The sequence below is a fragment of the Numida meleagris genome, chromosome 13 (genome assembly GCF_002078875.1).
Source record: "Numida meleagris isolate 19003 breed g44 Domestic line chromosome 13, NumMel1.0, whole genome shotgun sequence".
NCBI lineage: Eukaryota > Metazoa > Chordata > Aves > Galliformes > Numididae > Numida > Numida meleagris.
This window is the reverse complement of record NC_034421.1, coordinates 15,410,166-15,423,148: the sequence shown is the minus strand read 5'-3', so window position 1 is coordinate 15,423,148 and position 12,983 is coordinate 15,410,166. Positions and strand designations below refer to the sequence as shown.

The 12,983-nt window shown below is 41.8% G+C and overlaps 1 protein-coding gene across 8 annotated transcripts in view; it reads left to right on the top strand.

Annotated features, from left to right (window-relative positions):
- DNAH3 (dynein axonemal heavy chain 3) overlaps positions 1-12,983 on the top strand; it is a 65,653-nt gene that overhangs the window by 29,379 nt on the left and 23,291 nt on the right. For all 8 annotated transcript variants that reach the window (XR_002443182.1, XM_021411823.1, XM_021411819.1 and 5 more), the window contains 14 exons: positions 17-109; positions 409-519; positions 1,812-1,926; positions 3,085-3,283; positions 4,560-4,668; positions 4,948-5,061; positions 6,236-6,412; positions 7,101-7,192; positions 7,620-7,839; positions 8,652-8,786; positions 10,000-10,111; positions 10,723-10,964; positions 11,580-11,680; positions 11,759-11,864. Coding sequence is in view for 7 of the 8 variants with exons in the window: in XM_021411823.1 (XP_021267498.1) it covers positions 17-109; positions 409-519; positions 1,812-1,926; positions 3,085-3,283; positions 4,560-4,668; positions 4,948-5,061; positions 6,236-6,412; positions 7,101-7,192; positions 7,620-7,839; positions 8,652-8,786; positions 10,000-10,111; positions 10,723-10,964; positions 11,580-11,680; positions 11,759-11,864 (1,926 nt within the window). In the remaining variant the exon portion in view is untranslated. The remainder of the gene's footprint in view (positions 1-16; positions 110-408; positions 520-1,811; positions 1,927-3,084; positions 3,284-4,559; positions 4,669-4,947; positions 5,062-6,235; positions 6,413-7,100; positions 7,193-7,619; positions 7,840-8,651; positions 8,787-9,999; positions 10,112-10,722; positions 10,965-11,579; positions 11,681-11,758; positions 11,865-12,983) is intronic.

Genomic DNA, 12,983 nt, shown 5'->3' with positions numbered 1-12,983 from the left:
TTTTTCCTACTTGAAGGGCATGGTAGAAAAATGGCTTTTGCAAGTTGAGGAAATGATGCTGGCCAGTGTAAGACAAGTTCTTCACGATGGCATAGGAGGATACGTCAAGGTAATGGGTCCTGAATTACAGTGTAAAATAAGTTTCACAAGCAACTGTATGTGAACAGGTTGTTCCCATTCTTCTTAACCAGGGAAGCCTGTTTGTAGTGAAATGGAATCTAGTTCTCCTTGTTCAGTAGTATGGTTTAAGTTTTAGGTTCTGGTGGTCTTGAAGAAAAAGTGACAAAGCTTTCCATGCTAGTTCTCATTTTTTCTTGGCATGAGACAAATGAAATGGGGGAAAATACTTATTATAGTGCTGCAATCAAGAGTGTTTATGTGACTTTGAAATGGATCTTTATGTTTAAGGTTCCTCGAAAAGCCTGGGTACTTCAGTGGCCTGGGCAGGTGGTGGTTTGTGTTTCCTCCATTTACTGGACAGAAGCTGTATCTGAGGCCATAAGGAAAGGAACTTTACAAGTAAGATTTTCTTCTGCTGTTGCCTTAATCAGAGTTTAGTGCTTATTAATAAAACCTCTGTCTAACAAAGATCATGATCAGTCAGCAACTTACTACAGTTTATTCCTGCAGTACGCTTTATTTTCTGTTTCCTTTCATCTTGAATCTCAGTAGGGGCTTGCTCGCATTGCTCTGTGTATCTTGAGCAGCTCCACTGGAGGAAACGATGTTACTTTTCTATAAGGTTATGCTGATGTAAATGAAAGTACAACACAAACAGTGGTAAACTGTTGTTAAGCACTATCTTTTTATTTCTAACTCCCATCTTTACATGCAAAGCTCCAGGGGAAACTGCAGGCAAAAATCTTTTCTTGCAGTATGTTACAGTTGTTTGGCTATTGCTAGATTCTCTTATGATAAAGATGAAGCAGGCAAATTTGTTCTTTTGTACAGTTTTGTTATTTTTCCTCATGTGTTTGTGGTGCAGCTGCCATCACAAGGCATCTAAATAATGCTCAGTTGAGGCTGATGGAATGCATGATCAAGTAATGAAAACAATTTCTGTTGAAATTATTTCTGTCTGATCCTAATAGTGTGTTCTCACATTAATTTGGGCATTCATTCTGTCAGTAGATTGTTTGGACTGCTTTTTTAACGATGAAAACTTTATACCAAGTACTGCATTTTAAAGCTAGCTCTTTGTTTCTGTGTCCTTACTGAACATCTATTTATCTTGTCTGTGATGTTTAATACTGGCTGAAGATCTCATTCCATATTCTCAGTCACGAAGCTTCTGGCTACCCATCTCTCTAGTCTGCTGAGGTCTGTCTGAATGGCAGCACAGCTGGAGGACGAGTCGCTCTCCCTGGTTTGGGTCGTCTGGAAGACTTGCTGAGGATGCACTCGGTCCTATTGCCTAGATCATGAGTGCAGGCTTAGGAGAAAATAATTTAAAATGTTCCTAGTAAAGTTAGCAGAATCTTAGATTTATATTGGTTTTATTAATTTACAGTTAACTACAAATTTCCAGAAGAAATATAATCCAAACCTACTAGACAGTGAGCGCACATCTCCTAGATAGAAATTTGGCATTTCTATTGGGAAGAAAGATAAGACTTCTGCTTGCGTTATATTTCAGGCCATAAAGCTTTCTAAAATGCTCGTAGTGCAATAGAGCTCTGGTGTATGAAAGAGAATTTTAAATGTTTGAGTGATGTCAGGACTTCCATTCCTGCTCTCTGACTTGCACCCACGGGAGCACCGTGAGCGCTGGCTGTGCCGTTACCTTCGTGCCTGCTCTGTTTCTGTGACAGGGTTTCTTGGAGACGAGCAATCAACAGATTGGAGACATTGTTGACTTGGTGCGAGGAAAGCTGCCTAGTGGAGCCCGGCTAACTCTCGGAGCTCTTACTGTCATCGACGTGCATGGTAAAGATGTCTTGTTCCATACGGGGCAGCGCTGCTGTACTTTGTTAAACTACTAGAAAGAGGCAGCTCCAGTTCTTCCTCCACCAAACAGACCGTTCCAGAAGATGAGTTAGAGGGTTAATAGCAATAATTTTCATTGGTTAATTCCCAGGAGATGAAAATCAGATGTAGTGGCTAGACTGGTGCACGAGGTCCAGCAATTGATTTAGGCCCGAGGACCTCGAGCAACCCCTGTGAGCTGTCTCAACACTTTCCCAATTGCCCTCCTTACTTCTTGCAGCAGCAGGGCTGGTGAGGGAGGGGAGCTGCTCACACTCTCGCTGGGGAGCAGCAGGCAGCATTCTCTAGCTTTGGCAGCGTTTCCTCTGCTCAGAATGAGCAAAATGGCAGTGTTCAGTGCATGTTAAAAAGAAAAAATGTTATTCTCTCCCTCTAAAACATTTTTTTAGATCATCTTAAGGCATTAAAAAAATGATTTCACTTTTTATTTCTCTACATGATGCAGTGATTTGTGAGGTTTTTGTTCATGTGTCCTTCCAGTCTTTGCTGAAATTCTCTTTGGATCAATATTTAACAACAATAATTTTGTTTCTTGGGTTGCTGCAATATATCAGTGAAGAAGGAAGAACAAGTAAGCTTTGGACTTGAATGTTTAACTATCATACAGTGTTCAAACATGCAGCTCTGTAACTGGCGAGGATCATGCACTATATTTTTAGAGCCAAATTCCAATGCAAACGGCATTCTTTCAGTTCCTGGCTCTTTCATGGTCTATTTATCAGAGTGGAATTTGGCCATGAGATTGGATTTTGGTGGGTTTTCTCTGCACTATCAGGGAAAACAAGTATCCCATGTAGGCTCCTTCAGCCACTGGCTTCAAACAGATTTACAAAGTTACTGCGCAGTGATGGAGATGGGTCAGCCCTGCACAACTGCCATCTGCTTAGAACTGGCACTGGAATCTAGATCAGGTGAAGCTGGCTCCCTGTACAAAACAGCTGGAGATTTCTTTCTGACATGAGATTTGTCCTGCTCTAAATGTTGGTTTACTCTTATGTATATGTAAGGAAATACTATTTTACTTATACATTGTTTTAAGTAAACGAAGATAGTAGAAGTGTTCGGCTTTTTCAAAACAATCTGTCCCTTACTCTGCAGCTCGTGATGTGGTTGAAAAATTGGTTGAAGACAAAATCACAGATCTGAATGACTTCCAGTGGATTTCCCAGCTGAGATACTACTGGGAAGGGGAAGATGTGATAGTGCGAATGATTACAACAGAAGCCAAATACGGATATGAGTATCTGGGCAATTCTTCACGCCTGGTTATAACCCCACTAACGGACCGATGTTATAGGTGAGCCATGTTGATGAATAACATCTTTTTTTGATGATTAGTAATCTGTATTTAATTTCATTTGTTATAGTTAATAATTGTGGGAGCCTTAGCATCTCAGAGTCTCATGTAGGTTTTGGAGGCAACTCTTACCTATCTTCTTTGTCCGAACATAGCAAAATATTTACAGTGCTTAGATTCCTATACCAGTACAGTAATAACCTCTGTTGTATCCAGGAAAGGTGATAGTGCTGGAAATGCAAAGAACTGTGCAGTAGCACTGGTCAGTTTATTTCTGTAAAGTAATGCGTGCATGTAAGGTGTGCCCGCCTGCCAAGTGAAGAGCTAACTGTAGAGCCACTCGCTGGTGCCTGACTGCTGGTAGGTGACTCTTCCACTGCTTGCTTGTAAGAGGATGAAATGAAAATACTTCATCCTCCAAGGGTGTTTGGGTCTTCACTTACCATGTACCCTGGAGACATGAGTTATCTCAGCAGGTAATTTTAGGTTTTGAGATTTAAAGAGATTTCTTGATAGTTATCTCCAGGCAAATACATAGAGAGGTTATAAAAATGTTACTTGGGCACTGAGTAGCTGTGAACTCACTGCCACACACAAGCTGCAGCTACATGCTGGCATTATTGCCTAGGCCAGCAAACACTTGCTCTTCTGCCATTCACAGCAGGAGTGAAAAGATGGTGGAACTGCTGCATTACCTGCAAACAGAGGTCATCTCCAGTAGTGTTAACACAAGCAACAAGCAAGCAGGCTCGTCCAGACTTAACAACTGCTTCTGGTGGCTAAGTCTTTGAATGGCTTGTAAAATAAAGAAATCGCTCCACTGTTAGCAGGGATGTCATTTTTAGCATGAAAATCACTTGGAGATCACAGTCATTTCCACATTTAGGGTAACAACCTTCATGCATTCTCAGCCTTTATTCTAAAGATTGACATTGTTTATAAAGCCAGCTTCGAGTTATCGCCGTGGGCAGTACCACGTGTTTTTACAAGCTCTGCCACTTTTCCTATGGTTCTGCACATTTGATTGTGCAGTCGAGGATATACAGAGAGGATGACTATAATAAAAACCCTTGACATTCCTTGCAGGCCAGGTGGGTGACTGTAAGCTTCCTCTTCTGGAAGTCAGCTGTGAGATAGCAGGTTGCTAGGTCAAGCTGCGAAGTACACAGAAATCACTGCCAGGGGAACCTGTACGGGAAGATACTGGTCCATTCCTTCAGAAACAATTTGGCATTAATTATTACTGCTTCTAATGGGTGTGCTGCTCTTTATATAGGACATTAATGGGAGCCTTGAAATTAAATCTTGGTGGTGCTCCAGAAGGACCTGCTGGGACTGGCAAAACAGAAACAACTAAAGATCTAGCAAAAGCACTAGCTAAACAGGTAAATGCAGTTGGTTTGGTTTGGTTTTTGGTTTTTGTGTGGGTATGTAGGTATTTCTTGCAATGCTGTTCTTAACCAAGTGTTGTTTGTTCTCTGCCAGTTCTAACTTTATTCAAAGAAGTAGTTGGTAAGAGCATTGCATTTAGGATGATGTCTATATGACGTCATTGTGTAGTCATCCAAAATTGGTAGGAATTATCCTTTCCTGGTTTAGATGCTAAGAATTTTATGGTGTACTTGGTGTTAATACTGAGATGTTGTCTCTGTGTTTTGTTGCAGTGTGTGGTCTTCAATTGCTCTGATGGTCTTGATTACAAGGCAATGGGCAAGTTCTTTAAAGGTCTGGCACAGTCCGGGGCATGGTCCTGCTTTGATGAATTCAATAGGATTGAGGTAATTTTTTAACTCAGACAAGTAAAATGGAGAGCTTTAAGACACAAAAAGTTTTAGATTAGCATGTGACAGCATTATTGCCAGTTTTCTACTCCTGTTTTATGACATGGCCGCTTTGTTTTGATACTTGCTGCTGCAGAAATAGGTTACCTCTGGTGCCTGTTGTAGGAACACATGCCTGCCTGGGCAGTGTTGTAGAAGCCTTGTATTGTTGGTTGTCTATTTGTGGGGGGAGAGGAAATACGCCTGGATGATTTCCTCTTTTGTTTGTGACGGTCATAGTTTGATTCCAGAGTAACCCAGATTTCTGTTAGAGAAGAGCTATCCTGCTCCTCTTCTTGGGGCAGCCTTTATCTGTGTCCAGCACAAGACAGACAAATCCCAGCGGAGGGACTCCTCTCGTGAGTAGATGAGTGTCACTGCATTGCCAGTGACAACTGGCTCCTAACCAGACTCATGTGACTCCCTCTTCACTCTGGCTAGAATCTCACTCTCTCTATATATATATATATGAATTTGGTCACCAATGACTTCAGATAAGTTTTATTGATACTTTGATGGAGTTGGACTTAGGTCAATAGTAGTAAGCCTAGAAATTCCATGAAGATCTGGTTTTTTTTTGTTTTTTTTTTTTTACATTTTAATATCTTTAACAGCTGAATTTCTCTATTTGCCTGCTGTAACTTGTATTTTAATGAACTCAAGTGTTAGCATTCTCATTATCCAGTGTTCTGTAACCTGTAGTACTGTAAGGCACTGAGGATTAGCCCTGGTCTGCCTTACCCATTCCTTGCATTCCCTCTTGATTCAGGGCTTTGAGTGAGTCAGTCTTTCTGAAGACTCTAAATTCTTTGTAGTGTGAGGCAAACACTTCTGGAGGCATCCAGAGAGAGCTCCTGGCCACCCGATTTAGCTGCCCACAGTCAGGCGGACTGTACTTCCTTTGGGAGGCTTTCAGGAGCCTCTTGGTATCTTGTACGTTGGTTAAGTAGAGAATGGGAGTATGACATTTCAGAGGATTGCTTTAAAAGAAGGCTAAAATTTAGGCTCGATCTTCAGTCTGGGTCTTACACTGAGTGGTTTTCACCTGGAGGATTGCAGTAGGTAGCCATCAGAATATATAAACCATTATTTCTGTATGTCTGATGTTTTCCAAAACATTCTGCCTTATTAGGTTGAAGTATTGTCTGTGGTCGCCCAACAAATACTTAGTATCCAGCAAGCTATTATTCGTAAAGTCAAAAAGTTCATCTTTGAAGGCACCGAGATCTCTCTTAATCCCACCTGTGCTGTGTTCATCACAATGAATCCTGGGTATGCTGGGCGCGCTGAGCTGCCTGATAATCTGAAGGTAAACCTAGGACCCTGATTTCCTGTAGAAATTAAGCAGAATTTGCAGCTTCTCATCTACTTTAATAAGAAAAGGAAGATGGCAATCAAGTAATTCAATGGTGTAACTCTTTCTGCTGTGCTGTTCACTGAATTTATCAATGCAGGATTGTACAACATGCACAGACAGAAGGTCTCGGTCCAGTTGGCCTGATAACAGTTTGCAGCTTTAGCTGTGCTTTCACTAACTGGAAATTCTCCTTGTTTACAGTGGCTTGGAGTTCCAAACCCCAACTTAATTTCATTTTAACAGCTTCCTGAGAAACTGGAGGGACTGATAGGATTCTTCTCCCAGCTTTGGCACGCATTCTTTGCATGACCTGATACAAGACGTTAACCAAGCCATGTGCTAGTGTGTCTGTTATAAAAGTGAGATGAATAGTGCCTTCTTATTTGATCTATCAGTAGTTCTTTAGAATTATGACTCTTTCTAAATATCTGTTCTTATAATGCTTAGCACAGACCTCTTGGTAAGATCGCAGTTCTAGTAATGCTTCTAATGCAATCTCATTTATTTCAGATGATTCCTACAGGAATGAAAAATAATACGAAGTATAAAGTCCACAAATCTCAGAGCTACTATTCTTACCAAACAAGCACAGGTTACTACCAGATTCCACAGCGTAAGCTTAAATATTCTTTTCTTACAGGCATTGTTTCGAACAGTTGCCATGATGGTACCAGATTATTCTTTGATTGGAGAAATTTCACTTTATTCCATGGGATTTTTGGACTCTCGAAGGTAAGACATGCTGAATTTTCCACCTTGATTGAGTCTAATGTACTTCATTCCTCTGTAAGATGTGCATGCATGTATGTATCTTTAAAGCATAATGGAAAGGCTGTCTGTGTTCGGTTTCTCCAAAAAGTACTGGTTGAACACCTGCTTTATTGTCAGTCCTCATTTACCATCTCATGTTGACAGATATGTATCCCTGCACAGAACCATTTGCAAAATTGGACTTAGGCAGAATTTGTGAGTGGCACACAGGTTCTCTGGCACGTCACAGTGTGCGGTTTTGCTTCCAAGGCCTCTGGGGCCATCTTACCAGTATTATTGGTTGATGGGTCTGCATATTCACAGCCACTGCCGTGATTTTGATGCTTGAATTATTTTCTTGGCTTGGTGAGATGTTTTCCCTCTACTTGTGCTGTTTTAATTCCCACAGTCTTGCCCAGAAAATTGTTGCCACTTACCGCTTGTGCTCAGAGCAGCTCTCATCTCAGCATCACTATGATTACGGCATGCGTGCTGTTAAATCTGTCCTGACAGCAGCAGGAAACTTAAAGCTCAAGTACCCAGATGAGAATGAAAGCGTGCTGCTGCTTCGTGCCTTGATGGATGTTAACCTCGCCAAATTCCTGGCGCAGGATGTGCCGTTGTTTCAGGTAAGCTGTCACGTGGCTGTGCTTAAGTTTTGTGGTAATGAGGTCCAAGAAGAACCTGCAGAAACAGGTCGTTTCCTTAACAAAGAGCAGCTGGCTCCAGATGCTGCCGTGTTAGCATGCAGGTGTTGCAGCCCGCAGATCTGGATGCGCTCTTTGGTTCTGTTAGCATTGTCTTGAAAAGCAGACATTCCATGGTAGCTCTGAAGTTATGCTGTGAAATGTGTTATAAGTTAACTTGCTAAAGTTTCATTAGCAGAAACAATTTTTTTTGCAGTTCGTGTTCTAGCTTTGTGCTGTAGAAAAGGTGTGGACAAATAAATTAGTCACTTAGAAATTTGAAGTCAGATGAAAACAAGGAAGTTGTTGCTTGCATGCTGCTTTCATAGAAAATAAAGACTGCTAAGCTACAAATCAACCAATAAAATGGAAGACCCAAAAGCTGAGGTACAAGCACCGTCACTTCTGAAACTTCGGAACACAGAACTTCTGTTTAATTACTGAAAATGTTCAGCAGCTTTCACTTTCCTGTAATACAGTTTGAGGCAAGTTAGCAGAAGGTTAGCCTTCCTTTTACAGCATCAGTGTGTGTAGGAAAATTGCAGGCGCTCCCGTCTTTCTGATGCTTGCAGAATACATTGATGGCTGCAGTTTGTGCCTGGACGTTAGGGTCGGCAGTGAAGATGTTTCCTCTTCAGCTCCTGTTACCTGCACGAGCATTGTTTTCCTTGTACGTTACAGCGCTTTGGGAATTTTCCTTTTTTGGGAATTTTCCTTGGGTTTAGAGAATGATTTATTCTGTCTTTCCTTAACAGAGTATCATCTCTGACCTGTTCCCTGGAGTGGTTCTTCCTACACCTGACTACGAGCTCTTTTCCGAGGCAGTGGTTGAAAATATCAGAAAAATGGATCTGCAGCCGGTTCCGTGGTTCATTGGGAAAATTATTCAGGTTCTTCTCACACTTACTTCTGGGGGGGAGACAGTAAGAGCAAATGATTAAGAAATATTCCTCATCCCCTCTCTGACTGTGTCATGAGTGAATCAATAGGTAATAGTCTCTGCGATCAGTTAACAGGGTGTTACAAACAGCATATAGTTACTGAGGAAAAGTCATGGAATAAGTGCCTACTTTGCTCACAGTGGGTTTTGAATTCAGCCAGTTTGTGAAGGAGCTAACCAGTGCAGATGCAGCTTGAGTCTGATGATTCAGGATAAAGAATGAAGCCGAGGCTGTTAATAACCCATACAGTGCTGCCCAGCGAACAGAGCTCTGTGCTGGCAGGCAGGCTCTTCCCAGTTCTGCTCATGATCTCCTTGGGAGGTCTGGAAGGGGCAGCGTGTCCCTTCATTGCTTAGCTTTACCTTCAGCTTTGTGTTCCTGCTGCCCCCTGTACACTGCAGTGTTGGTGACCTTGCAAAGAACACTTAGCTTTCTTCCATGTGAGCAGCGCAGCCTGGCACTAGTCTGCTGTCAGGAGCGGGAGTACAAGGCCTGGGCACGTTCATTAGGGGATGTTAATTGGCTTACGCTGCTTTGCAAAACCATGCTTTATCTTTCATTTAAGCAGGGGCAGCATTAACTGGTAAGGGATTTAAGGTAACAGCCTTAACCTGAGGTTAAACAATACCTGCTTAGGGCTCCTCGTAGGGTTCTGTTTGGAGGTGTTCAGGTGGAAGGCTTTGCTGTGAGGTCTGGCAGTATCTCCTGAGGGCGCTGACGAGGTCACCACGCTTACAGTTCAAAGGAAGCCTTGAGGGGACTGCTGCTTTGGCAGATCCTCAGAGCAGGAGTTCCAGTTGCTGTGTGTTCGCCTTACTGATGACCGTTCATTGCACTGAGCGCGTATGCATTGAGCCATGATGAGCAGTGTTTGGTAAGCACACCCACAGCCTGTGCAGTGATGCTGTGACTGCTGGGGGAGGACATTCAGGAAGGAGAAAGGGAGGACAAGCATGGAGAAGAGCTTCTTAAATTATATCCCTGTGAATTGTCGTAATAACAAGACAGCTCTCTGATGTGGGTCGGTGCCTTGATGGAGTGCAGGTGTTTGGCTGGTGTTTTCTTCTGCTGCATCTGAGTGCAGGAGAGGAACCTGTGGTTTCATACGCATTGCGCACACTTTTATGCAATGTTAAAGATGAGTGTCTTGTCACTGCTGCAGGTGTACGAAATGATGCTGGTGCGCCATGGTTTCATGATCGTTGGAGATCCTCTGGGTGGGAAGACGTGTGCATACCAAGTGCTAGCTGGAGCCCTTGGGGATCTGTGTGCAGGTAACTTTGTCCAACCCCAAACTTAACATTAAATGAAATTTATTCTGTGACTGATGTTTTTTTTTCTTTGTAGAGACACGCTGAGGTTGTTAATCCTCTGTTATGTTTTCTCAACCAGGAAGTTGCTGTTCATTGAACTAGTTTTGCTTTCTGTATTATCTGGAAGTAGTTTGGTCTGTATTTACTGGAGTAGCAAAGCACAGTAATGTGTTTATACTTCAGTGCATTTTTAAGCATTGTATTTGTTCTTAATATCCTTGCAAAGCCTGCAAAGCAAGCTCTGATGGGGCGGTTGTAAGTAGTCCCCTTAAACATACAAAATCTCTTATGCTTTCTTTTTTTTTTATATATACCTTTCTTTATGTATCTTCATATATCTTTCTTTATTTTTTCTTTTTTTAATGTGCTTTTGCACAAAGCGCTTTGCACTTTTCTTGTACAAGTAAAGGAAATTATTGTTCACTGCTGCCTAACTTCAAATGTCTTCAGCTGTCTTCAGCTGTCTTCAGATGTGCAGCTAAAGTAGGAACCTTTCGAAATGTTCTTGCTCAGATGTTGAATAAAACACACCTATCACATTTTCAAGTTCCTCTGTTTGTCTTCCTACACAGCAAAATCAATGGATGAATTTGCTGTTGAATACAGAATTATTAATCCTAAAGCAATTACCATGGGACAACTGTACGGCTGCTTTGATCCTGTAAGCCATGAGTGGACAGATGGGGTTCTTGCACACGCCTTCAGGGCACAAGCATCTTCTACAACAGATGATAGAAAGTGGATTGTATTTGATGGCCCAGTGGATGCAGTTTGGATAGAGAACATGAACACTGTCCTGGATGACAATAAAAAGGTAGCCTAATTTTAGCCAGTTGCTTCATACTTGAATACATACCTTACTGCAGTAAGAGGAGCAGCGCTGCTACCATGGTGTTCAAAGAGTGTAACCACAGCATGCTGCAAGCCTTAGGAAAAGCTGACATGCTTAAAAGCATTGCTTTTTCCTTGCGTTACATGGTCTAGTTCAGTAGAAAACAGTAAGCTGTTAATTCTTCGTAGAAGCCTTATCTTGCTCTGACTTCATTGAAATGAGGTTGCTAACTGAGGCTTATTTATTGATCATTTTAGGAAACTGAAATGAGTAAACTCAGTTCTGGAACTGAAAGCTGAATTTGCATAAATTATTTAGTGAATAAATTAAGTAAAGAAAAGCTGCAGATCATAACTGCTTTTCCTTACAGAGTTATTTAAAGATACAGCATTGTTTCTGTATGCCATTACAGTAACACACGGAAAAAATGGGGTGAGGTCAGAAGATAGCAAGTGTTACAAGGACAGAAATGAGTGAATGACAAGTGACACTAAGTAGAAAGTGTGGTGATTGTATGACACTGTGTAAGGCATTGTTTTGCCTGATAGATTAGTGCTGACATGACTAGGTCACGTTTCCTTGATGTTTTCCTTCTAGCTGTGCCTAATGAGTGGTGAAATAATTCAGATGAATTCAAAAATGAGCTTAATCTTTGAGGCAGCAGACTTAGAGGAAGCATCTCCAGCAACTGTTAGCAGGTAATATGAAGACACTCAGACATGAAGCATCCCATCTTCTGCATCTCTTCCTCTGCCGTAAATGTTGGTTCTTTCCAGGTGTGGTATGATCTATATGGACCCACAGCAGCTAGGCTGGAAGCCGCTGAAGGATTCCTACATGCATACACTGCCTCCAAACCTACAGGAAGAACACCGAGAGCTGGTGAGAGAATTAATTATTGGCAAAGGTCCCAGTTAGCAGATTGACTTGAAAGTGATGCTTAGTTTGCTGTCTTGAAATCAAGCGTGCAGAATCAAACTTGTTGAAGTACTTTCACGATTTAGAGCATCCCAGATTTCTTAGGGGCTGTCGTGAATTGTTTTGTAGTTATCAATGTCAAATATCAGGGCATGAGAAGTGCAGGTGCCATGAGTAGTAGAAACACAACGTGGGAAAAACCAAAAGACTAGAAATGTTTTGAACTCATCCTTCTTCTGTCTGAGACATCTGTAGAGTTCATCTTGAGAAATACTTGAGAAATAATTAAGATCGATAGCTTTATCTTCTGCGGCATAGTCACCTTAGGGGCACTTGGTAAATTGTCCTTCATGTGTTGGATTGCTTGCACAAATATGAATACAGATTGTGTATTATGTCTTCATTATGGTTGCAAATGAAAGTAGGTGTTTGTGGGAATCAGCTTTTAATCTTATCAAAATTCAAATTATAATTTATGGGTCATCAAAATCGCGAAAGAATCAGAAAAAAATCTGTTCATGGTCTGATAGCGATAGGGCAGGGGGAATGGTTTTAAACTAAAAGAAGGGAGAGTTAGATCAGATGTGAGGGGGAAATCCTTCGCTCAGAGGGCGGTGAGGCCATGGCACCACTGCCCAGAGAGGTTGTGGGTGCCCATCCCTGGATCTCAGGGCTGGGTTGGGTGGGCCCTGAGTTGCTGGTTGGCAACCCTGCCCATGGCATGGGGTTGGAACTGTGTGATCTTTAAGGTCCCTTCCGACCTGTTTATGTTGGATAATTCTATAATTCTGTGTTCTGATGAATTGGATTAGAGCTGAAGAAAATCTTAATTTCTTGATCTAACAAGATTTGTTTTGAGTTTTTGCAGGAGATTAGGACCAAATTCAAAAGTGCAAAGTCTATAAGAGCTCTTTATTGGCACAGTCCTCTTAGTTCATCAAAATAAAGTAGTTATTTCTGAGTCAGCAGTTAGGTTGGCCCAAGGAGTGCATCTCCTTGAGTACAAGTCCCTGAGAAGAGCCTAGGTCACAATTCCTCTCCTGTTTTCCCTCTTGAGTTCACAGAGCAGATCCCACCAGCCTG